Genomic DNA, 24,497 nt, shown 5'->3' on the forward strand with positions numbered 1-24,497 from the left:
ATAGAAAATTTCTAGTCTAGTGATGCTGGAAAGCCATTTTTTCCCGAATCCCCTTAAATATTAACCGGCTCATCCATTTGGGCTAATCACGTGCTTAATTGGAGTGTGTTTCATTCCCATGGTTCCTAAAAGCACCTTTCGCAAGACTTTGATTGGTGGAAAATACGGAAGCGAGCGGAAGTTAACGTTCATAACAACGTGTACTTTTTAGTGAATGTTGCGCCTGACGATCGGCTTTTACAAGCGATTACACTAAACCCAACTACGAGCAGCAGCACCTCTGGGTGTTTTTGGGACGCAGCAGTCAAGATAATTTACATTTAAGACAAACCCGAAAGGCGCGTTTGCGCTGACTCCACTGCGCTTGCGTGATGCTCAAGGTACGTTTGATTAGATCTTTTTAAAAATATATAATTCTTCTTTTTTGGAGGGGATTTTTAAATTCAGGGATTTAGTTCTGATTCACGTTTTGTTCATGTATATGTATAGTTATACATTTTTACATTTGCGATGCTGGCGTTAATCATTCTAGCGCCTCCTAGTGGCAATAGAGGAAAATAATGTCTGAATAAATAGGGACATTGGCCCATAATGGATTTGGGGGGGGGGAAATCAACCATCACTTGCACACATCAACTCAGTGAGTTTGTGTTTTATTGCAGCTGCAACACAGAGTAGACAACCAACAGTACAAAGATATTGGGGCTTTTTGAAAGTGCTAAGTTTCTTCATCAAAGTGCACCACATCCACTTGCAAGTCTTAGAATAATAATAATGCTAATAAGGTCTTGCAAAATTGTGTCGCTTGATGTGTGATGAGTGAATGCGGTGGAATAAATAAAATATGGAGGAATCAAAAGTGGATTAGGTATGAATTGCAAACACAACACAAATGTGTCAAGGTTTGTGTCAAGCTTTGTGTCATGCTTTGGTCTCATGATCGTTCTTTTTACTCGCCCTCGGTTGCTTCTAGTCGTTGAGGGGCTCGGAGGGTGGCGGCTGGTGGTTAGAGCAGCGTCCCATCCTGGAAAAAAAACAAAGTTTTTTTATAGTTGTGCAAGAAACAATCCGATTTAATGATGGAAGAAGTCTGGAAATATTTTTTGGAGGGCTCATTCTTTTTTAATACAGAACCCTGTCATTTGTACAAGGGTGTGTAGACTTTTTCTACCCACTGTGCATGTTATAGCTAATTTGTGGCCACAATACAGGCATAATGTAGGCATAAAATTCAAAAGAATCATATAATCTGTAACACAATGGAGCTCATCTTTTCTAGAAATGTCATTTGCAGCTTTTAGCAAAGGTGCACTTCAATTGCTTTCCAGTTTCACAGCAATGATGCCAAACCCACAAATTAGTATTTCATGCACAGCCCCACTTAACTCTGCACACAAATTAGTTTTGTGGTATGTTATCTGTATTTATGGGCCATATATTTTTTTTTTGGGTGGTCACAATTAACTTTTTTTTTTTTCCCCTATCAGATGTGGTGCTGCTGCATTAGATTGGGAATGCCTACAACAGTACCTGCAAAGTCCAGTGGAGCATTCATAGTTGTTCTGACAAAAAGCGCCAAAAGGTTTGCTGTTCATGATCCTCCACAGCGGGCTCATGCGGGCTAATCTCTTGTGCGCCGAGTATGGACTCTGCACCGGCGAGGCCAACGGACCCGAGCACACCTGCCACAGGCAAGCACACACATGCACGCTGGAATCGTTCAGCCCCGATGCGCTCAAGCCTGTTAAAGCGGGACTCACCTGCTGCGACAGGAGCAGCAGCAGCATCAGAAGGTAAAGAGAACGTTTCCTCAGTGGGACGGCACTTTTCTCCTGCATGTTGATTCGAACTTGTAAAAACAAAAAATGCAAAACACCAAAAAAGAAAACCGACTGTTGTGAGCTGGTTTTGGTCGTCTTGGTGGTCGTCTTGATGCTCTGACGTTGACTTTGGGTCACGAGTGGCACCAGTAAGTCGGACCGACTGCGCCGCCTTATAAAGACGCGCTGGCCTGTCGGTGCTGTGTGTGTGCCACATTTTTGCAGGGTCATCACTTGCTCACTCCCTTTTAGGGGTGGAGGAGGTGGGGGTCATGGGGGTAATCACCTCTGTGTCCAAAATGGGATTTGGTGTTTGCAAGCACACACACACTTTACCCTCATTTCATGTGTGCACATCGATAACACAAGCTTGCACACGTGACGCCGTGTTTAAATTCTGTGGGTTTGTGTTATATGTGGCAAAGGTAGTCATACTGTGTACTTAAATAGATGTAAAGATACTTGTAAAAAAATGTGGAAGATTAGAAGTTAAAAAATTAGGGCCTCAAAGTGTCTGTAGGTGTGTTTATATAAGCAACGTTGCAGTGCCAAATCTCCACCTGGTGGTGGCGCTGCTGTCATTTGGCAAGAAGTCAGTGTTGATTCAGGCTGTCCTTCAACACAAACACTTGGCATAACATTTTGGGACAGCAATGAGGACTTTGAGTCCTGCTATGTGGACATAAAGGAACGGTGAGCAGATGCATGTCTGCTTCTGGTAAACCTTTCTCAAGGTCTGGAGGGTCACAGTTCAAATCTGGACTCCGGAACCAGGATTCAGATTCACTCTTTTTACCAACCCGCTTCTTCCTTGACCATCAGATGCAATCAGTCTGTTTTTTTCCCTTTTGCGATGGATTAGAATCTGAACTCATTTTGGATTGTTAGCATCAAGCTAGCTGACTTAAGTTAGTTTGACAGTCAACTTCAGAATTGATCAACATGTTGATAATTTGGAGAAATTGGCGAACAAGCGAGTGTGAGCAGGCACTGATAAATACTTAGAAATGAGATAAGTGTCAATGAGGTCAGATTTTTTTTTTGCGTCCTCAATAAATTGTGGCTGAACGTGTGTGTGTGTGTGTGTGTGTGTTAGAAGCACGCGGGCCCAGACGTGAGCCGCGTGGCAGCGCTCAACTTTGCTGTCCCCTCTAACAGACGCAGACATGACCTCATCGACCAGCTGGCAGGTTCTCATAACTCTCCAACCTGGAAGCCTTTAGTGATAATGCAATTGTGGACTTTGCTGTGTGTGAGCATGGACCGACGAGCGAGGCCAACACCTCAGGGTGACCCACTGATATGTTAAAAAAATTGGCTTTACTCTGTGATAGCAAATGTGCCAATTTCCAAGTACGTCCCCTTCTTGACCTGTCAGTGACTGTACTAGTCTCTCTGTCGCCCGATGATACTCCTGGTTCATGATTGTCTAATTGCCAACCACGAAAGAATGACAGATTTGCGTTCAACAAGGTGATAACATTTTTAAGGTGATATTTGTGACGAATGAATTATTGTCCTCTTGTTGTCGAGGAGCGCCATCTGCTGGACTGGCAATGTTGCTACACAAGCATTACAAATTATGCAGAGTGAAGAATTTGATTTTGAACATTTTGTTCACACAAGTGCAGGTTTTGTTCCCCTCCCAAATTTAGTGAAGACAAAGAGATTAATCCTTAGAAAACATACATTTTATTATTTACTTTCACTTTGAATAAAAAATTGCATTGATGAACATTTCCTTCTTTTGTGCGGTTTCCTGGGACCCCCTCCTGTTAGAATTAGGTACAAAACAGATTATTCGAGCTTTGCGTCAGACATGTTAAAATCATATTGGTCAGCATCATGAGTCTAAGTCTAATAAATAAGCCAAAGGCAAAAACGGTGCTTCAGTATTCGGATCAACGCGGCATACAAGATGACATGCTTTCAATGTTTGAGTTTGGAATGCTTTGGAGCAAGTTAGCCCTGTTTATTTTCACTGCTTAACACAAAGTGACGGTGAATGGCGGTTCGCATTTCGGCATGAGCGCAGAGTCCAAACACGGCCCCCGGCCTGCGCCTGCTTGTGTGGAAAGCCATTGTAGTGGCCGCAGCGCCCCCTAGCGGCACGTGCACGACTCTGCCACCATGTCCTCCAGTTCCTTGTACTCTACCTTCTTCTTGTGCACCACCAGCACGCTCATGGGCATGTACTTGTAGGGCACGCAGGAGGGCAGCGGGACATCGCCCACCCCCAGCTCGTGGATGATGGTCTGGATGATGGCGTGATTGGGCGAGTGGTAGCCGTAGGTCAGCACACGCGGGCAGTCGCCCTGGCAGAAGCGAGGGTTGTAGACGGGCGGCGCGATGTAGTGACCCCAGTCCAGCTCCTCGAAAGACAGGCGAAAGGAGTGCAGCTTGCAGCGGTTCTTGGGCGTCCCAGTTTTGCTTTTTGCCGCAGCGGGAATGTCGGCGATGATGGAGGCGGAGGCGCGAGTGGCCGGAGGATCCGGCGGGGAGCTTTTGGAACTGCGGCGCCGGCGGAGGAAGGGGTGCCAGCGGCTCAGCCAACTCATGAGGTCTCCCCCTTTGGTTGAGGGCAGCTGCCTCATCATCCAGTCCTGGCCTGCCTGCTCCTCCTCCAGGTACAAAAGAAGTGAAGGGGCTTCCAAGTGGTGATCCCTTCGCCACTGATGAGACGGGCCTTCGCCCTCTTGGTTGCCCTCCTGCTCTGTGCACCAGTACTGAGCAGTGAGGGTCAAGCGTCCCCCGTCCTTTTCGCCTCGGAGCACGCGAGTGCCGATGTCCGCCTCTGTCCAGCGCTGATGGGGCTCCATGGTGGTGAGCAGGCTCTCCTCGCCTGGCCACATGACCTCGGCGTGGCAGCGGGGAGGCATGAGAGCGGCAGAAGATCGAAGGTGAACAAAGGATGCTCGGATCAGCTGCTCCGAAGAAAGAATGTCCACATGGTACTGGACACTGAAGTTGTAGTGGTGGTCTTTAAGGTAAGACCAAAAAGACACGTTAAGATGACTAGACCTATGCCAAGGCTTTGGCATCCCATGAAAACTAGTAATCCCATATAAAGCAGTCAAATCAGATCTGATTAAAGCTGTTTTCAGACTTTCAGCCAGAATAAAGCATGTTTGCACATGTCAAGTAATGGCCCACTAATACAAAAAAAAAAAAAAGCTCACAATGTATTTCTTACCTTTGGACGCCGGCAGGTACTGCACCGACGACGAGGAGGGTCTGAGCAGCCGTACTGTGTTGGAGCCGAACTTCCGGTGTTGTTTGGGTCTACCGCCCGGTCCCGCCGCGCTGCTGTACAAACTCAACATGAACTGCAGGTTCTGGTCGGCCTTCTGTTCGTCGGTCAGCGGCCGGTGGTGGGCGCCTCGGGCCTCGGCGTCGCGGCGGCGCCTGCCGCGACGGGGAGACATTTTGGATTCGGCCGCAATCCCACACGGCTGGAACGCCAGAAAAGCGAGGACCTGAACCAAGGCCAGGGACAGGAGCAAGACGCACGGGAAACTGTGCTGGCCGCGCATGTTCGGCACGAGAAGCTCTGGGCACTAGTGAGCTCCGCTAAGGAGGCGACAGACAGCGACCATCGTCGGTGTGGCCGCGGGGGCGACTCACTGCAGGCTCACGGGATCGCAGACCATCGTGGACTCGACTTCACGCTGGCCGGGACTCAGGGTGAACTCAATTAAGCCTTTCGGGTGTGGGGGAACCGCCCACCGAGCGCCTTGACGCCACGTGACCCGTGCGTAAAATGTGCGTAAAAGTTGCTGCGCCGTAGCGGCCTCCGGTGGCGGATGTAATTTGTTATTTTTGTCACACACATTCAAATGTGGGAATCGAACTTACGGTGTCGGCACACAAGACAAGCAAGTGTACCCCTACGCCATCTGCCACTTCCATGGAGCATGTAATTAACTTACACAATACTTTCTCTCATATCACTTTCAATCACTTGAATCTTGAATGCAAACGCAGAATCTCCCACCTCTTCATAGTACCATAAGCTTCATTGTTTTGGTTGGATATTACTTTTTAAACATGAATAATTGGACTTGACTTTATTTATACTTGTAAACCCCTTCAGTATTTTTTTGAAAAACCTGAGACCTTTCAAGCTATTAAAGCTCATAGTAGCATTACCTAATATTTTGTTCCAGGTCTATTTACAAAAAAAACAACAACAACAACAACAACACACTTAAGGTACTGACCTAAAAAAGTTGTTTAAAACGTGTGTTTCTGAGTTTTGATCGCAAAATAAAAAGCACACACGATGAAGGTTAAACTGAGTTTTTCCTAACTTAGCAATAATTGTTTTTCGTCCTTAGAAATAACATCTTACTCGGGACATTTGTGCCGAAAAGTAGCAGAACGACCAGGGGGCGCTAGAGGGAAAGCTAGTGAGGCAATACTGCGCACTAGTTGACAACTGACTTCGACCAGTGCTACTACCGACATTCTACATTTCTACTAGTTAACGTTTAATGCCTCGCTGAATTTTCTCATGAGCGTAGACTTAAAAGCGCATACAACTACACAAGTAGGAGTTTTGAGCGGCATGGCAACTTTTGCGTTCCCATTGGCGGAACTTGCCGTCAATCATACCCTGGGGGTCGAGCCAGTAGGCGGGGCTACAAAGTGGCTCTCCAAACTTTGCCCAAGTCCCTCCCACTCTCTTGAGCCGCCCTGCTCGCGTCCTTTGCTCGACTCGGCGGCTAGTGCATCCATTGTGGCCACGGCGCCGATGGGGAAGCGGCGGCGGCGACGACAACCGGCATTATGGAGACGGTGGAGCAGCTCGTCTCCTTCCACCGCATTCAGGTGCAGCTGAGCGGCGGCGCGCCGTGGGGGTTCACGCTCAAGGGGGGCACCGAGCACGGAGAGCCGCTCGTCATCACCAAAGTGAGTCAGGCGTTCTCGGAAAGTTGCTGCATGTTCTCCTGGCCTTTGCATTGTTGCCCAACGTGGCTCGCTTGATTCCATCCCAACTCACTTGTAAACTGTGGAGTACGTACTCCGAGTACTCAATGTAGATGCGTTTGTTTCGTTATTATAATGCACTTACACTGATTTGTTGAAAAACAGGATGGCATTTCAAACTGACAATGGACTAACGTAAAATGACGCTGATTTACCAATTTGGTCTGTAACGCCTGTCAGAAAATCGTCAAAAATGTTGTTTTTCAAAGTAAAAGCTGTGTTTGCAAAAGTTTTATTTAGAAAACACTATGATAATCAATCCTGCGAGAATCTTTTCTGTTGAGAGGCTGAAATTCTGGAGATTTTCACCCTTTGAAGTGTAAATAAGCCGTTCTCAAAATAGTTGTCAATTTGATTATTGATTAGTTGTTGATAAATTATTGCACTTCTAATTTTTACTGGCAAATGTGTACAATAGCCGTTTTTGGGACAGTACCACGAAAAATCTTTTCAATACAAAATCACATGCCTCTTTTATGAATTAACGTCATGCTTACTTTTCATATTTTGTCATTTCTTCAAATCAACGGCTAGCCAGCATTACCTTGACTTTCCCAACATGTTCCTGACAACATCAGGACCTTCTCTCAAGGGCAACGGATGGGAAATACCTTGCGTCTCTTAATCAATTGCATTATTTCTGTTATTCAAAGTGAAGTCAGTTTGAAATTTTGGGACAGATTGGAACTTCAAGTAGCCACCTGTTTTGTTTCACTGTTGGAGAATCTTTCTGAACCATGCAGAGATCCAATCTGTTGACACTGTTGTGTTTGTAAAGTCTGAAGCTGAGCTACATTGTGTTTGTTTACCGCTGAGGCTTCAAAGCAAAGTCAAGGAACGCTCCAGAAGCTTGGCAGCGTCTTATTGCAGTGTCCTCATGAATAAGTGTGTATGTATGACTTTGACTGCCAGGAGTCATTGCTGTGGCTGATTGTGTACTTTTATGTCACATGACTGTCTATGGTGAACATTTTGCACAGCCTCCATCTCCATTGACCCGGCCAGGCAGTGGAAAAGCATAGCTCATTCATCTGGAAACACGCACACACACAGACACGCACGCTGGGAAAATGTGAGTGGGAGAGATAAAAATCAAACTGGACTGTGTAGCTTTTTTGTGTCCTGTGGCGATGTCAAGCTCAGAAGGTCTGAGTGTTTGTGTGAGCTGTTCTGGTTCCGCGTGAGAGTCCAACACATACGCAGAATTTGGTGTGTGTGTGTGTGTGCGCGCGTGTGTGTGTGCTGGTGCCCAGCCCTATGAGAGTGTGTGCACTTTGTCTGAGGGGCAGCTTGTGGGGTCCCCCAGGCTTTTAAGACAGCAGAAGGATTGAAGCCATTTGGTCAACATTCCAACAGAAGCACAACAAATTGCTGCTGCGGGGTGCGTGCAGACGTCCGTGCGTGTGCGTCACACACCCATCATCAGTTGTGTGACGGCACGTCGGCCGCCGGGCGCGTCACTAGCTTGCACAACGTAAACATTTTTCAATTGCCCAACTATTGTCAGTGGTGATGTGGAAAAGATGCAAGTGTGGCAAGATTCCCAATCCCCGATCAGACACACACACACACACGTATGCATGTACTTCTATCCAAGGGAGACATCGCCAATGAGCACATTCTTCATCTCTCCTTCTGCCGCTGTCAATGTTGACACAAAACTCAAGATTGTGCCAAAGCATTTTTGGACATGCTGGAAGGCGGGCAATGCAGTGACCCCAGGGTGTGTGTGTGTGCGTGCGCGTGCGTGTTTTAGTTTTTTTATTCCAGTAAAAGTAGACCCCAGGCAGTCTTCTGGGTGGTGCCATCAGATAGCAATGCAATTGTCCAGTGTGTTATTGTCCTGACTAAGCAAAAACACGTGACGTCACAGCAATTGTGTACAAACAATAAGCGAGACTGCAAATATTCATGACGCAAATGCACCTTGTGTGTGTGTGTGTGTTTCATGAATATTGTGCCACACGAGTTGGTTATTTGTCTCTGTTCAGGTGATGTGCATCTTGTCTAATGATTTCTGGACTTTAGTGTGGCTATGTTCAAGTGTGTGTGTGTGTGTGTCTCTGGGTGTGTCTGGAATGTGTCTATCTGCAATCTGGAGCCTTAAGCACTTTCACCCGGGCAGCGTCTGGACACAGCGGGCGGAGGTTCCAGTCAATTTGAGGCCCTTGATTTTTTTGTGTCATTTCAACACAATTTATTCCAAAATGACCACAATATAACTTGGACTTTAATCTGTTTTTTTTTTAACTTTAAATATAACAAAAATGTTGTAACGCGTATTTTAATCTGTGATATCGGACTCTATAAAAGCCTGCAGTGATAATATAATTAAATTGACTGAAATTCGATTCAAACCATTTGTGTCTCCGTCGCTTGAATGGCTGTTATGTTGTTCTTGCCGTTTTGGCCACCTGGGGGCAGTAGAACCCGGATGCGTATACTGTTTATTAACGCTGTCGCAACTCGTCTCAGCTCATCAGGACGACACTAATATTCAGTCGTTCTTTGCGCAGGACAAAAAACGTGTGTGTTATATTGGCTACTTGTGTTGCTTAGCTGATTGTGTTCAATTTCTTCCTTTAAGCGTTAAAGTACTGCATCGAGAATGCTAGTTAGCATTAGCATTAAGCTAGTGAACGTTTTTAGTTTGAAAGTAAAGCTCATCTTTTAGTGACAATTGCTGCTCAATCACATACACACAAAAGAAATAGCACCACTCAGATGGGTTATTATAAATGGAAACAAAATTCATAATGTAAAATAATCAAATAAAACAATCGACCGGACATTAACGAACTAATAAGTGCAACTTTAGTTCAAGTGGTATTTCATTTCCCATTAACACTGCTGGTATTGTGATTATGTGCAATTTTGCACCAAAAAAAAAAAAATATATATTCTGAGAAAGTTGGGTCTGTGGGTTGCTGCAAAATGTTGCTGTCGCCCCTTTTCTAACATGATTCATTCTTGCCGGGAACATTTCCTTTTGGTTGCGCTTCTGCTTTGGCTTTTCCACCAGAGGCCTGCTTTGTCATCCTGTCCTCCCATTTTTCTTGTTGTCATGTTTACAGTTTCTTGCCACTTTAGATGCACATTCCAGGGCGGGAGCTCAGCACTGGTGGCTAAGCTTGGCCAGAGTCGAGATGGAGGTGGAAAATGGAGACAAAACTCTCATTGTGCGCGTAACCTCGCTGACTCCGCCCCTTACCGCGAGAGCCATGGGAGTTGCGCTGAGAACATCAAGTTGGGATTTGTGTTCCGTCTTTGAAACACACATTTGGATTTTTTTATGTAAACTACAAATTAAAAAAAAACAAAAAAAAAAACAATGATAATAATTTATAGTGGTTTTTGTTCGCGTATTGATGTGCGCCTTTAAAGGGGTGTGGCCTAGCAAATGACATGTGGTTGGCCATTTAGCATTTGCTCGCAAGTGTTCTCATTTTGAATCAATAAAAAGCCACGAGTATACCGGTGCTCACTTGACTGCACATTTGAAGCTGGCTCAAAAATCCAACTTTGGCCTGCAATATCAAGCCCAAAAAAAACAACAAAAAAACGGAGTGAGCAACGGCGACGGCTCGTAACTTGTGGCCGGTTCCTACTCTGTGAGCGTGGGAGCTTTTCCTTTTTCCATGCGGGCCCCCTCCCTTCATCCCGTTTTGATAAAGAAGGCCTTGTACGAGGAAGGGAGGAGAAGCTCACACGGCTGTGAGCGGAGGGCAGAGGTCCAAAGCGTATTTGTCCGATGTGCCGCGGTTCCTCTCCTTGTTCTCAGAGGAGGCCTCACCACTTTGAGGTCTTCTGGATTGTCTGAGGGCGTCTTTGTTAGGAGCCAAACGCTAACAGATGTTCTTCTTCTGGATGGCTAATGGGCGTTAGAGCGCCACCGCAGGACGACTTGTAGTATTTTGAAAGCAAGCACTTTATACTAGAGGTGTGGATGTTGGCACTTGGTGAAACGCTCGTGACTTGACTTGCTCAAAGCGTCTTTTGTCATCGAAGATGAATAAAGATGCATTAATCCGTTCCAGGCGATTCCCCCCTCTCAAAAAAAAGAAAAGGAAAAAAATAATCTAGCAGCATCTACAGTATATCTGTTGCACTGCTCCTTCTGCGAGGAGTACAAGACAGACAGACAGGCGGACATACTGTCAATTGAGACATCTGAATTCCTCAGCTCATTAGTACGTCACCAAGATAATTCTTTCTTTGGAGAGGATAAATATAGTGAGCACAGTTGTTGTCTGTCTACATGTGTTGCTGCACCATTGTATCCTCAAAAACAAATAAGCTTCTGCCCCTTTTTCCGTTTGTGGAAAGACCCGCACACACACACACACACACACACACACACACACAGACACACACACTGTTGACAGACTTTGTCCAAGCGAGAATCTATCATTTTCTCGGCCTTGACCTCACACTAATGTCAAGTTTCACTTGCAGCCTTTTTGCGTGGAGCCACCGCCTTACACATACTACATAGACAAACACACACACACACACATCTGCACTTTATGGTTATTTCAGTGTGTTAATCCGATCTGTCTGAGCACACAAACGCACACTCATCAGACTGGTGGGGATTGTTCGTGATGAAAGAACCTCTTGTTAAATACAGTTAGATGAGTGTGTGTATGTGTGTGTGTGTGTGTGCAAGTGCGTGTGTGTGTGTGTGTGTGTATATCAGGTGATTGTTGAGTGCTGACAGGTTGTGGCCAACGTGGGATTTTTCCAGGGTACAATCATGGGAAGTTAGCCGTACACACGCACATGCACATGCGCACGCGCACTCACACACAACAAGGTGAATTTCCCACTTGGAGTTAAATAAAAATGAAGTGTGTGTGTGTGTGTGTATAGAAAGTGCACAGAGCAGTTCTTATTCTCTGTCTCACTTTTTCAAATGGCGAACGTGACCTCACCCTGTCTGCATGCGCACGCATTGTAGAGGAATGTGAGTTTGTGCATGCCATCTGAAGATGCGCCATGAAGAAAGGGAAAGTTGCCATGGTGACGGTCGGTCACCTTCCAAATTTTTGTGAGGGTAACTTTTCCCGGTGTGTGTGTGTGGTCCAGATCGAGGAGGGAGGCAAGGCGGCCCGCTGCGAGAAGCTGAGAGTGGGCGACGAGCTGATCAACATCAACGGCTCGGCCCTCTATGGCAGCCGACAGGAGGCGCTCATCCTCATCAAGGGCTCCTACAGGATCCTCAAGCTCGCCGTCAGGAGGTAAAATCACCTCCTCCAACCCCAAGGAGTTTTCATTTCACACATGAATGAGTGTTAGAAAAGCTCGGTTTTCGTATTCCCCATTTTTCCAAACATGTGCTTTTGCGCTATTTGTTTTGATGAAATTATTGCCAGGCTTACTCGGCGAAGCTTCAGTCATTGGCTGTCTGGTTGCAGAATGAACCTTTTGCCAATAAAAAGTAAAACTGATGTTTAATGCTCATTCATAATAGCCATTTACATTTTTGATATGGTTTTCTGTATGTTAAACTATTCTCCAAAACATTTGTTTTTTTGGCTGTCTGGAGCAGATTGATTGGATTTGCATTATTTCGATTTGGAAATTTTGCTTTGGTTTTCATACGGTACGCTTTTAGTCTGACTTTTTGGGGCAGATTTGTCACAAAAGCCTAGATTTCACTTTATAAATGATAAAGTTAGGGGGAAAAATGATATAATATATAATTTGATTATACGTAATGAGCTGCAAGCTGTTAGAGTCAGTTGAGTTTGCAGAAGACGCGCGCAAACCCTCACACAGCATTTTGGATTTTTACCCCATGATGTCAGCGTGGAAAGCCAAGCTCCTCTTTTGCAGGAGGCTTGGAAATGTTTTTCGATATTTCTTTGTTGTTGTTGTTGCTTGGGGATTTTGTGTGCGTTTCTGGGCCGTTGTTGACCAGATGAATTCTTGAATGTTGTGATGGACATTTGCTCGCAACGTGTTCCCATCAAGCATCTTGGTTTCCCGACAGAAAGACGAGCCAGCGGGAGGCTCGCAGGCTAAATATGGGGAAACCACGAGAATTCCAAGTGCCGGCCAGAAGCTCGGGTGGACGGCGGTTTATGTTTTGGTCCGTTTTGGGTTGGATTTCAGCAAGGAAGCTTTTTTTGTACGTGCTTAAACAAGTCAGTGAGGATCAAGAATGCAAAGTTTAAAAAAAAAAAAAAAAAACGTTCATGTTCTTTCACTATGTGGGCTTCCTCCCACATGATTGTGGTCAGTTGAACCTTTGGCTCTTTCGTAATTCATTTTTCGGATGAGAAGTCATCGTGACGGTTTTGTTGCCATCACCTGGAAATGTTCATCTCGCTGCCTTTCCTGTTTTGCCGCAAATGGACATTCCGCCACTTGTGCGCAATTTCCTCTTCTTCCCAAAGTCGTATCCTGTTCAACTTTGGACGTTTGTGGGAAGCAAAGTAAGATGGCAAGTCGTACGAATACTGTAGAATACAGTAGATGAACTCAATTTAGAAATAATATTTTTTTTACATATATTTTCAAGCTCTCGTACATTTAAAAATACATTTTATCATCTGTACGACTTTCATTTATTTTCTTGAATTCATTTTTAGCCTCTGATCAAACTGAGTTCCATTTTTCATTTTCAAATGGCACTTTAAAATGGAAGAAAAATCACAACTAGCAGAGTCGCAGCTGGTGGCAAACCATCAGCTGGTTTGCCTTGCACTTGCTGACTGCCGCTTATCTGTTGTTAGCAGATGCTGGTTCACTGCACCACAAAGACTTTTGCTGGCTCACATTCATGCATGATTGTTTGGGAGTTTGACTGCGCGCACACACACACGCACGCACACATGCCGTTGTTTAGCTGTAGTGCCACCGGCTCTCCGGGGACCAGTGCAGGACTGAGTGCCCTGCCAAGAAGCTTGCAACACAATAGTCTGACCCCCACTACTGCCTCCCCAAACCAACAATACACATTCTTGGGATTCCTCAAGACCTCTTGCTCACTCACTCGCTTACTCAGTTCAAATTTACTATTAAAGTAAACTTAAAAGTGAATTTTATCTTGAGTCTGCTGCTTTAATGCTAACATAACGGAAAACGCCATAGGCAACAATGAAAACCCGTGAAGCAAAAAATATTTCAAGGTCAGAACGGATTAGTGGAATTTTCATTCATTTCAGTTGGGAGAGTTAATTTGAGGTTCAAGTGTTTTGAGTTACGGGCACTGGCATGGAACGGGTTCTACTCGTGTCTCAAGGTACCGCACTATTTTGTTCCCATTCATTGACGCCAAACAGTTTACAATTGCTTGCATTTTTCTTGGTCTGTGTATTTTATTTTTTTTAATCCAATCAGATTGCCACCTCTGTGTTGCCTTCACAAGCCATAGTTGTGGCTCATGTAATGTAAATTATTTTCTTAGTAGGACTAATAGTTTTTTTTAATGACCAATCATCACACACACACACGCACACACACACACACACACCACAAGAGCCTTAAAGCAAACAAATGGTAGGCGGCAACACAACGGCAGCAAGCGGAGGAGGTGAGCTTGTTTAAGCTTTCCCGCATCAGCCCTTTGAAGGCAATGTGCGGAATGTAAAGAATCTGTCAAGCAACGCGCATGTACGTAACACACATCCTCATGGAGTCTGCCCAGGAAATAGTTAAAGGCCACTAATGACCTCAGGTTGTTAGTTGTAACTAACCGTCCAACACACGGACCAAGTTTGGTACGCTGGCCGTAAACTAAACGCAGCTCGTTTCAAAATATGCTGAACACATTTTCAAAAAGAGGCTTCGAGATAGCCAGTGACGCTCAAACTACAGCATATAAAATAATCACATGACTTTGCTTTAGATCAATCAGTTTAGCTTCATGCTAACGTGCTATGCAAAATGCCATAGAAAGGCTAAGAAAGGTAATCTATGTGGCAGCTTTATAATGTTTTAAGCAACAGATGTTGGAACACAAAAAGTACAGCAGCACAGGTAGACAAACAACATAACAATAGTCCTTTTATTTATGACTGCGAAAAAACGATCCGGTCCCCGTCTCGTTACTTTGGTCGGTCTCATTCGAATGAGTGCAACTGTTCTCCTTCAGAGCTCCTCTTTCAGCATATGTTGTTTTTGGAATGGAAAAAAGCCCCCTAGTCTGTCACCTTTCCTCAAAGCCATTTAGGAGGAGGAAGTACCTCCGCATTTTCCTCCCCATCAAACAATAACAGCACGGAACCCTTTGCTATTATTTTAGCGGCGGTGCCGTACTTTATCTGCCCTCCACAAACTTCCTCTGGGACTGACTCACGCATCCTGCGTACGAAGGAGGCAGATGGGAGAGAGAGAACGAGAGGAAAGGGCGGGAGCGAGAAAAAGTCACATTTTCGAGTGAGAAGAAGGAGTGAGGAAGAAGGGACAAGGATGGAGAGAGCACGTGAAAATGCTTGTCCGGCCTTTCCCGCTTAGTCCGGAGCCGGCGGCGCCGCGAGCTCCTCGTCGGGATCCCCTTTTTCCGAGACCCCCCCTTGGTGGTCCCGGCCGGGCGCTCCGGTCCAGTGAAAGGAGGAGCTTGAGCCCAGAATCCGGGATCTCAGAGGCTTCATTGTTTGGACGTGGAGAGCAAATGCGTTGAACTTGACATTTGCCTTTGGACAGTTCCGTCATTCTGGTGGATTTCCGCGTCAACGTGATCCAGTTGTGAGCAGCAAAATTTCTTATCGTCTTTGTCTGGCCGCTTATCTTTTTGTCTGGCATTGGCGGGCGAATGTAACGTGTGGCTGTGAGTCAGATTAGGCGCCTCGCGATCGACCTTTGCGTTATCGTTCAGCTGTTGCTCCATGAAGTGGCACATTCCGGCAAATCCTTTCTCAATGTGACGCTTCTCTTTTGATTTCCGTCATTATTTCAATTCTCTTGTCCAGCGTGGATGCGCTCTCAGCTTCTTTGTGGAACTGCCGCAAAAGTCTTTTTTGCAATGTTTCATCGGGATGCAGCGAAGGCACAGACCATAGCCAGCGTGCATTCATCGGCAGAATTTCTGGAACTTTCCAGAAAATAATTCTTCATTTAGTTAGTACTTGAATTTTCAGTAAGTGATATTTTGCAATTGTTTAATTCCTGCTTTCTTCCAGACGTACAAGTTTGTCACCGGAAATGTTTCTGTTTTACGCGACACAATCCGAAAGGCTTTGCTTTGCTTTCCTTTCCTTGTTTATTCCTCATGGTGCCAACATCCGGCATTCCGTCCCCCCCACCCCCCCCTCCAAGCACGGAGGTCATAGTACATTTCACTGTCATGACGAGCAGAATTGGCACGGTGCGATGCTAAGGCGGCATGTGTGACTCCAGGGAATATGCTAGGTTAATGTGTAATTACACATTCACCACAGTAGGTGGCAGCGAGGGTCTCATCTGCGCATCGACCAAGTTATAATGCAATTCAGTAAGGTTTATTGTGTAATTTCCCCTGAAGCTTAATATCCCGAACGTTTTGTCACCATTTGCTTCTACCTGCTTGTCTGTGCAGGCGCAGCATCCCACACATCAGACCTCCCTCCTGGCTTCCGATCGAAGTGCCCCCTCCTCCTCCGCCTCCCCTGCCGTGCCTCCCTCTCCCGGCCGACTCCCCCCCGCTGCCCCCGCCTCCCGCTCCACCTGCCATGCAGCCCCACCCCTGCGCCTGCACGCTAACCTGGAACACGAGTGACAACAGGTGAGCAACAACAGAACTTAGTGGCACATCTTGGATGCAGTACCGCTTTACGCCACAATCGGATGGGCAGCACTGAGCTTTACCGCTTTATTGCTTTGGAATTTAGGGCAAAAGGAAAAAGCAGCGAAGGTCCCCAACCAAACTGTACTTTAGTGCAAAGTGCATTCTGAAAATATACTCTTTTGTTCTCTAATTGCAGTGTACAATTAACAAAAATATTTCCATTGAATCTTGTATAACAGCCACGTTTCAGAATGTCGTTTTAGTGGTCATCAGTGCACCATCTAGTGGACAAAATTAGCAACAACAGTTCATTTTTGTGAAAAAGTCGTTTGTGTTCTGTCCTCAGGGACCAGTTTTGTCCCTCGCTCTGTACGTTTGACACCCCTGGTTTACAAATACTACACTAATCCGATAAACTGGGCTTCACTGGACTGTTCTGTTGGACTCGTGCCTCATTTTGTATTTTGCCACCGCCAGTAGCCAAATCTCACTAGCGTACGGTTGACATCATCGCGTTTTAATCCCACGCAGGAAGGCCCTTGTTCTATTTATAACCCTCTAAGTCAACACTTGAGTGTGATAACCAATCAGAAAAGTGAGCTGTTCTTTGTCTGTCTGTTGGCCAGGCAATGAGGATTTCATTTGTTTTGCATTTAATTGTCCCACCGGGGCTGCAGTCGAGTGGACCTTGTGCGTAATCATTCCATCCAAAGTGTGTTGACATCTCAAGCGACAACGTTGAGAGCGTCTGCTCGGGAAGATTCATATTTGGACAGTCCGGACGGCCGATGTGGTGAATCACTGGGATGTTGCGTTGTCAAAACAAAAAAAAAAAAAAAAAACACGGCTCCAAATAGTCTCGCGTATAAGTATGTGTTTTCAGACGTGTTTTTTGCAGGGACCCCTTACATGGGATCTTGGAGAGATCTTTTCAAAAACGCCAATTCAGCGACACTACCACTTGTCGTGAAAGTTTATGTATGTATGTATGTATGTATGCATGTATGTATTTATTTATTTTTAAGTCAGATTTATTTGTGCCCAGGAACGATTGCAAAAATAATTTTTGCAGATGACCAATCTTTAGCTTGCAGACCACCAGGGGTCCAGGTACCCCGGTTTGAAAACCACTTATCTAATTGATTTCCACACCCAAACCGTGTTTTCCAGTGGATTCATTCATTTGTTGTATTCTATTATTTGTGTTATTAACTTGTGAAGTTGAAAATGTTGTTCCCTCAAAGGGAATGGGAACTTGACTGAGTCAGAAAACAAAAAATAGACTTTGTCTTTGTTTTGCAGCCTCTGATAGGAATCAATTATTTCATACTTTAGATGGCAAAAGATGTGTTTGTGTGTGTGTGAGTGTGTGTGTGTGCGCGCACAATGGCATGCGACTTCCAGACCAAGTGGACAAAGAGAGGAAGAAGTCCAGCAAACGGCGCTTTCTTTGTGCCGTGCACACAAGGCGCACGCTGGAAATGTGTTTGGTGCCGCTGCGTCTGTGCCAAGCGGCTGGCTTGCATGTTCCCCGTCGTGCCTCATTGGCCACGAGTGACTGTCATTTCCTGTCCCTGCTCCTGTCTCATTTCCTCTCTTCCTCCCACTGTTGTGCAGGTCAAATCTATATACACAGACCAAACTGTCCTTTTTATTTAGCGAGACAATAGTTGTGCATTTTTTGTGTGTGTTCATTTATTTACGATATGTTTAAAAAGTACATTAATTTTTTTTTTTTTTTTACCAATCTCCTCAGTGACCTGCCCATGCAGTGGGGCCAGTTGTGCAGACCTTACTCATCCACTGATCGGAGCAGTTCCCTGGGCTCCATGGAGAGCTTGGACACAGCCACGCCCATCCCGCAGCCTTACTCCGACTCGCGCAATTCGCCCGTAGACCAGACGCTCTTCAACAGCAAGAGAGACTCGGCCTACAGCTCCTTCTCCGCCAGCTCAAACATGTCCGACTACGGCGCGGTACCTCTCAGGCCCGTTGACGTATGCTCCGCCGACGGCTTCCCGCAAAGCCTGGCGCCGACTCGTCCGAGCTCCGCCGCCGCCGCAGACGGGCGTTTATCCGACGAGGCCCGGGCCGAGGCACGGCGGGTGGGCTTCAAGTTCAGCTCATTGAACAGACCCAGGCAGAAACTCAAAGAGAGACCCTCGTCGTGGAGGGGCGGAGACTTTGACCTGATAAGAAATGGAGAATGCAGAATAGCAGCACACGGCAGTCCCGCTCACTCTCCAAACAGCGACCACAGTCTGGAGAACAATCCGGGTTGCCCTAATCTTCCAAAGCAACGTTGCGCTTCCGCTCCGACTGATATCGCCTACGAGGAAACGGCGCCTTCTCCGACCAATGAACCGGGAACTGCTAACGGCTTCCAACAAGTCGAAGAAAGCAGTCATTTAGAATGCATCTACAGTCAGAGCGAATGTGAGCTGAGTGACAAGTTGGACGCAACCGTTCGTCAGCTCCCTGCGGCCTCTGACGGACCTGCTTCGTTCCCTTTACACGCTTCAGTGGAGCTTCAGGAGGAGTCGCAAATCAATCATTCCGCTTCTACTGGTCTTCAGTGGCAAAAAGACCCTGATGAGACACAACTTGGATGTTCACAGCTGACTAGCAATAACTCCTCGCCGGAAGCTTACAGTCATCCTTGTAGTCGGTGGTCTTCAGCATCTCCAGATGCAGCGGAGAGTCAGGAACGTTGCCGGGAGCCACCCAAGAAATGGGGGCAAAGCTGCTGCTCCACTCCTGAATCTGTGCTCTCGGAGGAAGGAAGGGGAGCCATCCAACATCTCCACCCTTGGGGCCGCTCTGTGAGCGCACCTGAGGACACAGCAGAGCCATCAACACAAGGCGGGGTGGACCCTGCTGACCAAATGCTCGGAGGAGATTTTCAGCCTCTTAGTGCGGCCGCAAGCGTCGACACTTTACTGGAAGAGCAAAGGGCAGATGAGAGAAGAGGTGAAGTCAACTTAAATGTCAGTGACGCTACGGCGAAAAAACCAAACTCTTCGAGGAACCATCGGAGAAACCGTCGCCGTAGCGAGCGCTTTGCGACCAACCTCCGAAACGAGATCCAGAGGAAGAAGGCCCAACTTCAACGAAGCGCTGGCCCAGGAGGGTTGATCTCTTGCGGGGAAACGGTCCAGGAAGAAGACGGTGCAGATCTCCACGAGGAGTCTGAAGACCCGGACGCTGAAGTCAACAACAGCCAAACCAAAGTGATATTTGGTGCACAAGATGAGAAATCAATCAATTCGGTCAAACAGAATTGCGACGATTCAGTATCTACGACCACATCCGTTCAAATTATGGACACGGGCGTTCCCAATTTCCGTGTCGGCGTCCGAGTGGTGGAGGAGCCGGCTCCGGCCGGCAAGGCCCGCCGCTGGCGTTGGACTCCCGAGCATAAACTCCAACCGGAACCCAGTAGACTGTATGGCGTCGTTGGCGAGAGCGTGTCGAGGCACGGCGTTTGCGCCTTCACTTCCGCGCCCACCTGCGCCCACTCTGCTTCCTGTTCCCGGATGGAAGAGTCCGACATTCTTCCTTTTGCAGATAGGAGGAAGTTCTTTGAAGAGACCAGCAAGGCGTCCGGACTTCGGAAGTATCAGGAAGGGAGCGAGCGGGGCCCGTTCACAAACCAACGGAGGCACTCCTACCAGGGAGAAAAGCCGCGGCATTCAAACGCAGACCAAGACAAAAGGCCGTCGGTGTGCGACAGACAAAAGAAGATGGAGCGCGCGCAGAGTAAAGAACGGGAGGAGAGCGCTCGGGACAGAAAGAGGGACGACACGTCGCGAGAAGTTGAGATGCAGTGGGAGAAGGAACGACAGGAAAGGGAAGTGGAAAGAGAAAGGCTCAGGGAGAAAGAGCGACAGGAAAGGGTGAGACTGTGGGAACGCCAGATGGAGCTCCAGTTGGAGAAGGAAGGAGAGGAAGAGATGAGAAGGCAAAGGAAAGAGTTTTGCAGGAAGCGAGACGGGAATCGTCAAGACCACCATCTGAGCAACGGCGGCCAAGTCCAACCAACATTGTACCAGGGAAGGAGGGACATGCCGACACAAGTGAGTGGGACCGCTTCTAATTTATCATCACATATTTGATGTTTACAAAAAACAAGAAAACGCCATCTTTTTGTGTTGTGATCACCTGGTAATGTCCTCCCAGTATCCTGCCCAGCAACATGAAACAAGCAAACTGAACAGAAAGTACAGCCTGACGGAGAGGTGAGACATTTCTTTTAGGTATTCGGTGACCTTTCTGCAAATGTGCGCTCACGTCTATCTTCTCTGCCTGATTGTTCCCGAGTGACTCCCAGGAGAATTAGAACGGGTGCTCGGGGTTGTTGAGGGCTCGGCAGGAAAGCCCACTCCAGTCATACTTGGCTGGAATCAGTTTCAAGTGTGGAAAGCAAAGCAATCATCCAGACTTAAAATGGAAGCCAGTGGCTGGATGGGGGATTCCGCTTTATTAGGACGTGCACTCAGCTTGTTTTTCCCTGATCTTAATCTAAATGCCAGGAAGTTGGTCTCAACCCAAACAAAAATAGCAATTTGTTGAATAAAATCAGAGTGAAAATCGGAGGCCTCTTTGAACACATTTAAATTTCTCAAAGTATTCTATGCGCATATTCACACACCCTCGCTCGATATGAATAAAAACAATTCTTACCCCGTATTGTGTAACATCACTTTCGGGAGGCTAAAAGTCTCTCTGGTCCCCACCTTTTGTCAAATAAGAGACCAAGTGTGCTTGCTTCAAGCTGTTTATGAAATAATAGCAAATGAAACATTGTCGATGTAACCAAGAAAAAAAATATATCCTTTTATGGAAGAAAAGTCATCATGCTAACATGAATCATTAATCATTATAAATCTTCGAGACAGTTGATTTTTTATTTTTATTTTTTTATGAGAAGGGGAGGCGGGGCTCCATGGTATACTTAGATTTTTGTCGGTCCATCTGACTCAATTTGTTAATATTTTGCGCACGTGGCAGAGACTGCACCGGCTGGAGACGGGAGTCGCAGCCTGCGGACGGCATCGGTCTGCATCATCAGCCATCGTGGATCCCGGGACGGGCGAGCGGCAACAGAAACGATTGCAACGGACACCCGGCAGCCCCCCTCTCGCAGTGGAGCCGCACCATGTCGGAAAACGATCTCCATACCGGTCAGCGCCGGTCACGTTCCGTCGGCCCGATGTTGAGGGAAGTGGAGGAAGGAGCGGACGTGGCGGAGGACCCGCTGAGCCAGAAGAAGAAGAAGAACCCACCACCGAGGCCCCCGCCGCCCAAGTGGGAGCAGTTCCACCGCAGGCGATCATCGCACCACACGCTATTTGCTTCTTCTTCGACCGCCCCTCCGCAACATCCCTGCACGGAACCGCCCTCGGAAGAGCAGCGCTTTTCTAGCGCCGAGCCGTCCAGGCAGAGGTCGTATAGCCTCCCGCCGCAGAGGCAGGAAGCGGCGGCGGAGGGCTGCCCGCGTTGCAGCTGCCACCAGCCTCGGACTCCGGATGCCGCCTTCGCCCACATCCCGCCCGATCGCCCTCACTTTGCTGAGCTCTCCTTTTCCATCGCCCCACCCAGTCCCATGTTCTCCAGGCGGTCCTTCAGGCCGGTGATGCCGACCTACTTGGACCACCAGCACGAGAGCGAGACGGCAGCCCCGCCTGCACCTCAAAACAGGTCCGCTAAAATATGCTCACTTATTCATTTGCTAGCCTGAGATTGTTTTCATCTTGTGTGTCTTTGCAGTGATGAGATGTGGAATTCTCACAAGCCACCATCCGGACCTGGAGCTGAGTGGGAGCGAATTCTGTCATCCGGAATTCAAAGCGACTACACGCTTCCACTTGCTGTGGCAAATGGACACCTCAGTGGTGTTTTACTTCCTGAATCCTTCTCTGTGCTGAACCACAAGCAACAGCAGCAGCATCAGCAGCAGATGTATGTCCAGAGTGTTGAGCCACCAAAAGTCCAGGAAACCGGAACCGAGTCGGAGACCACCCTCAGCCCAAGTCCCACCCACAGCCTGGAGGCAGAACTGGATGTCCCTTTCGAAACGGACATCGACGACTTCCAGGAAGACGAGGGACTTCCCGCGGAGGAGGAGCCGCTCACCAGCGAGCTTCCTTGCTTCGCCTTGCCGGCCACCGTCCTGGAGACGGACATCGACACCTTAACTGAGCCGCGGGCCGATCCGGTGGGCAGCGTCCGGACGGAGTGCAGCTCCGCGGAGGAGGAGCCGGAGAGCGGCAGGGAGAGACTGAGCTTGGAAGAGCACAGCGGTGAGGGAGAGTCGGGTACGGAAAGCTGGAAGGGGGCCTTCCACAACACTGATAGCTTGGACAGGTAAGCAAAGTTGAGTCTGGGAAGAGAAGAATATCCCGAGCTTTTTGTTATATCTCGTCGTCCTCCCCCGTCAGGCAGTCCGGCGCGAGTTCCAGTTGCTCCTCCTATTACAGCACGTCGGCGGCCAAGGCCCAGCTCTTGTCCCAGATGAAGGATTTGACCGACCGAGAGCGGGAAGAAGACGACGAGCTTACCTACAAGGTGAGCTACCTCGCCGTCACCCGCTGTCGCTCGGCAGCCCGTCTTAACCGCTTTTTTTTTGGTGCCTCCCCTTCGGTCCACACGTATAGAGACAGCTGATGGAGAGCCTGCGAAAGAAACTGGGAGTACTGAGGGAAGCCCAGCGGGGGCTTCAGGACGACGTCCGGGCCAACGCGCAGCTGGGGGAGGAAGTGGAGGGCATGGTGGTGGGCGTGTGCAAGCCCAACGAGGTGGACAAGTTCCGCATGTTCATCGGAGACCTGGACAAGGTGGTCAGCCTGCTGCTGTCGCTCTCGGGGCGTCTGCTGAGGGTGGAGACGGCGCTGGACATGCTCAACCCTGAAACTGAAGATGATGAGAGGGTGAGGAGGTCATTCTCAACAGATGGCGGTCTTCTCAACCTCCGCTGGAGGGAAACTCAATCCAATCTTGCGCTCCTCTGCCTGCTCTCTAGTTCTCCCTGCTGGAGAAAAAACGCCAGCTCATGAGGCAGCTATCTGAGGCTCAGGACTTGAAGGACCACGTCGACCGCAGGGAGCAGGCCGTCAGCCGGGTTCTGGCCCGATGCCTCTCTCCCGAGCAGCACCGAGACTACAGGTAGGAGGAGGGTCCCGCTTCTGCTCGATGGCTCCCACCTCATGTCTGCTTTGTGTCCCCTTCAGCCACTTTGTGAAGATGAAAGCGGCCCTGCTGGTGGAGCAGAAGCAGCTGGAAGACAAGATCCGGCTGGGAGAGGAGCAACTGAGAGGGCTCAGGGAGAGTCTGGGGCTGGGCCTCGGTCTGGGATTGGGAATGTCCGTGGGATATGGACATTACTGACTGGATGAAAAAAAACGTTTCTCAGGTTGCCATGCAGAAATTCAAACAAGATTTCCAACGTGTGGGAAGTTCAGTCGAAGCGCTACACGGAAGCAACTGTGCCGCTTTGAAAGACGACTTGATATCAGCGAGACGCTCCGCTCGTGGGTGTCATTCCACTACCAAAGAAAAAAGGCCAGACTTTTTGTGTGTGTGTGTGTGTGTGTGTGTTTTGATGGTGCTTTACATGCAATTGCAGTTGATTTGTTTTGTTACATTTGATTTGCTGCGCTGGGTTTGACACTCCGCTCACGTAAATGTATAGAAGATGCCCCGTGTTGATAATGTATACATTGTGTGTGTATATAGATTTGAATCGGGCTGCAATGGCCGGTAAGAAATGCTTAGAAAATGAGCAGCTGTCTGAATACTGATTTTTTACTTTTATTCATAAACTGCATAAATCTACTCAGTTGAACTTGACTTTTTTTTTTGTTTGTTTGTTTTTTTTGCTTTGATGTTTTTGTTTGTTTTGGTCATCATCCATTAAACTTTATCCAAGTGCCCACTATGCTTTTTTAGCGCTTTTGTGTTGGTTCATTAAACTGTCA

General features: G+C 47.6%; 3 protein-coding genes across 3 annotated transcripts; 1 reads left to right on the forward strand and 2 right to left on the reverse strand.

The window, feature by feature from the left end:
• Nucleotides 1-1,033: 1,033 nt before the first annotated feature.
• On the reverse strand, nt 1,034-2,837 carry LOC137840752 (uncharacterized; the record flags this gene model as incomplete). Its single annotated transcript, XM_068652806.1, has 3 exons — nt 1,034-2,065; nt 2,621-2,630; nt 2,763-2,837. Coding segments are annotated over 3 exons (690 nt in total), but the record flags the coding sequence as incomplete, so codon positions are not given.
• A 652-nt stretch (nt 2,838-3,489) lies between these two features.
• On the reverse strand, nt 3,490-5,529 carry bmp15 (bone morphogenetic protein 15). Its single transcript, XM_049761708.2, has 2 exons — nt 5,014-5,529; nt 3,490-4,800 (listed from the first exon to the last, which is right to left on the reverse strand). Exons 1-2 carry the CDS (start codon nt 5,351-5,353, stop codon nt 3,923-3,925), a joined length of 1,218 nt encoding a protein of 405 aa, XP_049617665.1. The 5' UTR covers nt 5,354-5,529; the 3' UTR covers nt 3,490-3,922.
• A 992-nt stretch (nt 5,530-6,521) lies between these two features.
• On the forward strand, nt 6,522-24,457 carry shroom4 (shroom family member 4). The gene is made up of 11 exons (XM_049760141.2): nt 6,522-6,731; nt 11,898-12,049; nt 16,333-16,518; nt 18,278-20,597; nt 20,701-20,759; nt 21,532-22,221; nt 22,291-22,887; nt 22,962-23,088; nt 23,178-23,450; nt 23,543-23,685; nt 23,751-24,457. The coding sequence occupies exons 1-11, from the start codon at nt 6,609-6,611 to the stop codon at nt 23,905-23,907; spliced, it is 4,827 nt and encodes a 1,608-aa protein (XP_049616098.1). The 5' UTR covers nt 6,522-6,608; the 3' UTR covers nt 23,908-24,457.
• Nucleotides 24,458-24,497: the final 40 nt, after the last annotated feature.

The sequence above is a fragment of the Syngnathus scovelli genome, chromosome 1 (assembly GCF_024217435.2).
Source record: "Syngnathus scovelli strain Florida chromosome 1, RoL_Ssco_1.2, whole genome shotgun sequence".
Taxonomy (NCBI): Eukaryota; Metazoa; Chordata; class Actinopteri; order Syngnathiformes; family Syngnathidae; genus Syngnathus; species Syngnathus scovelli.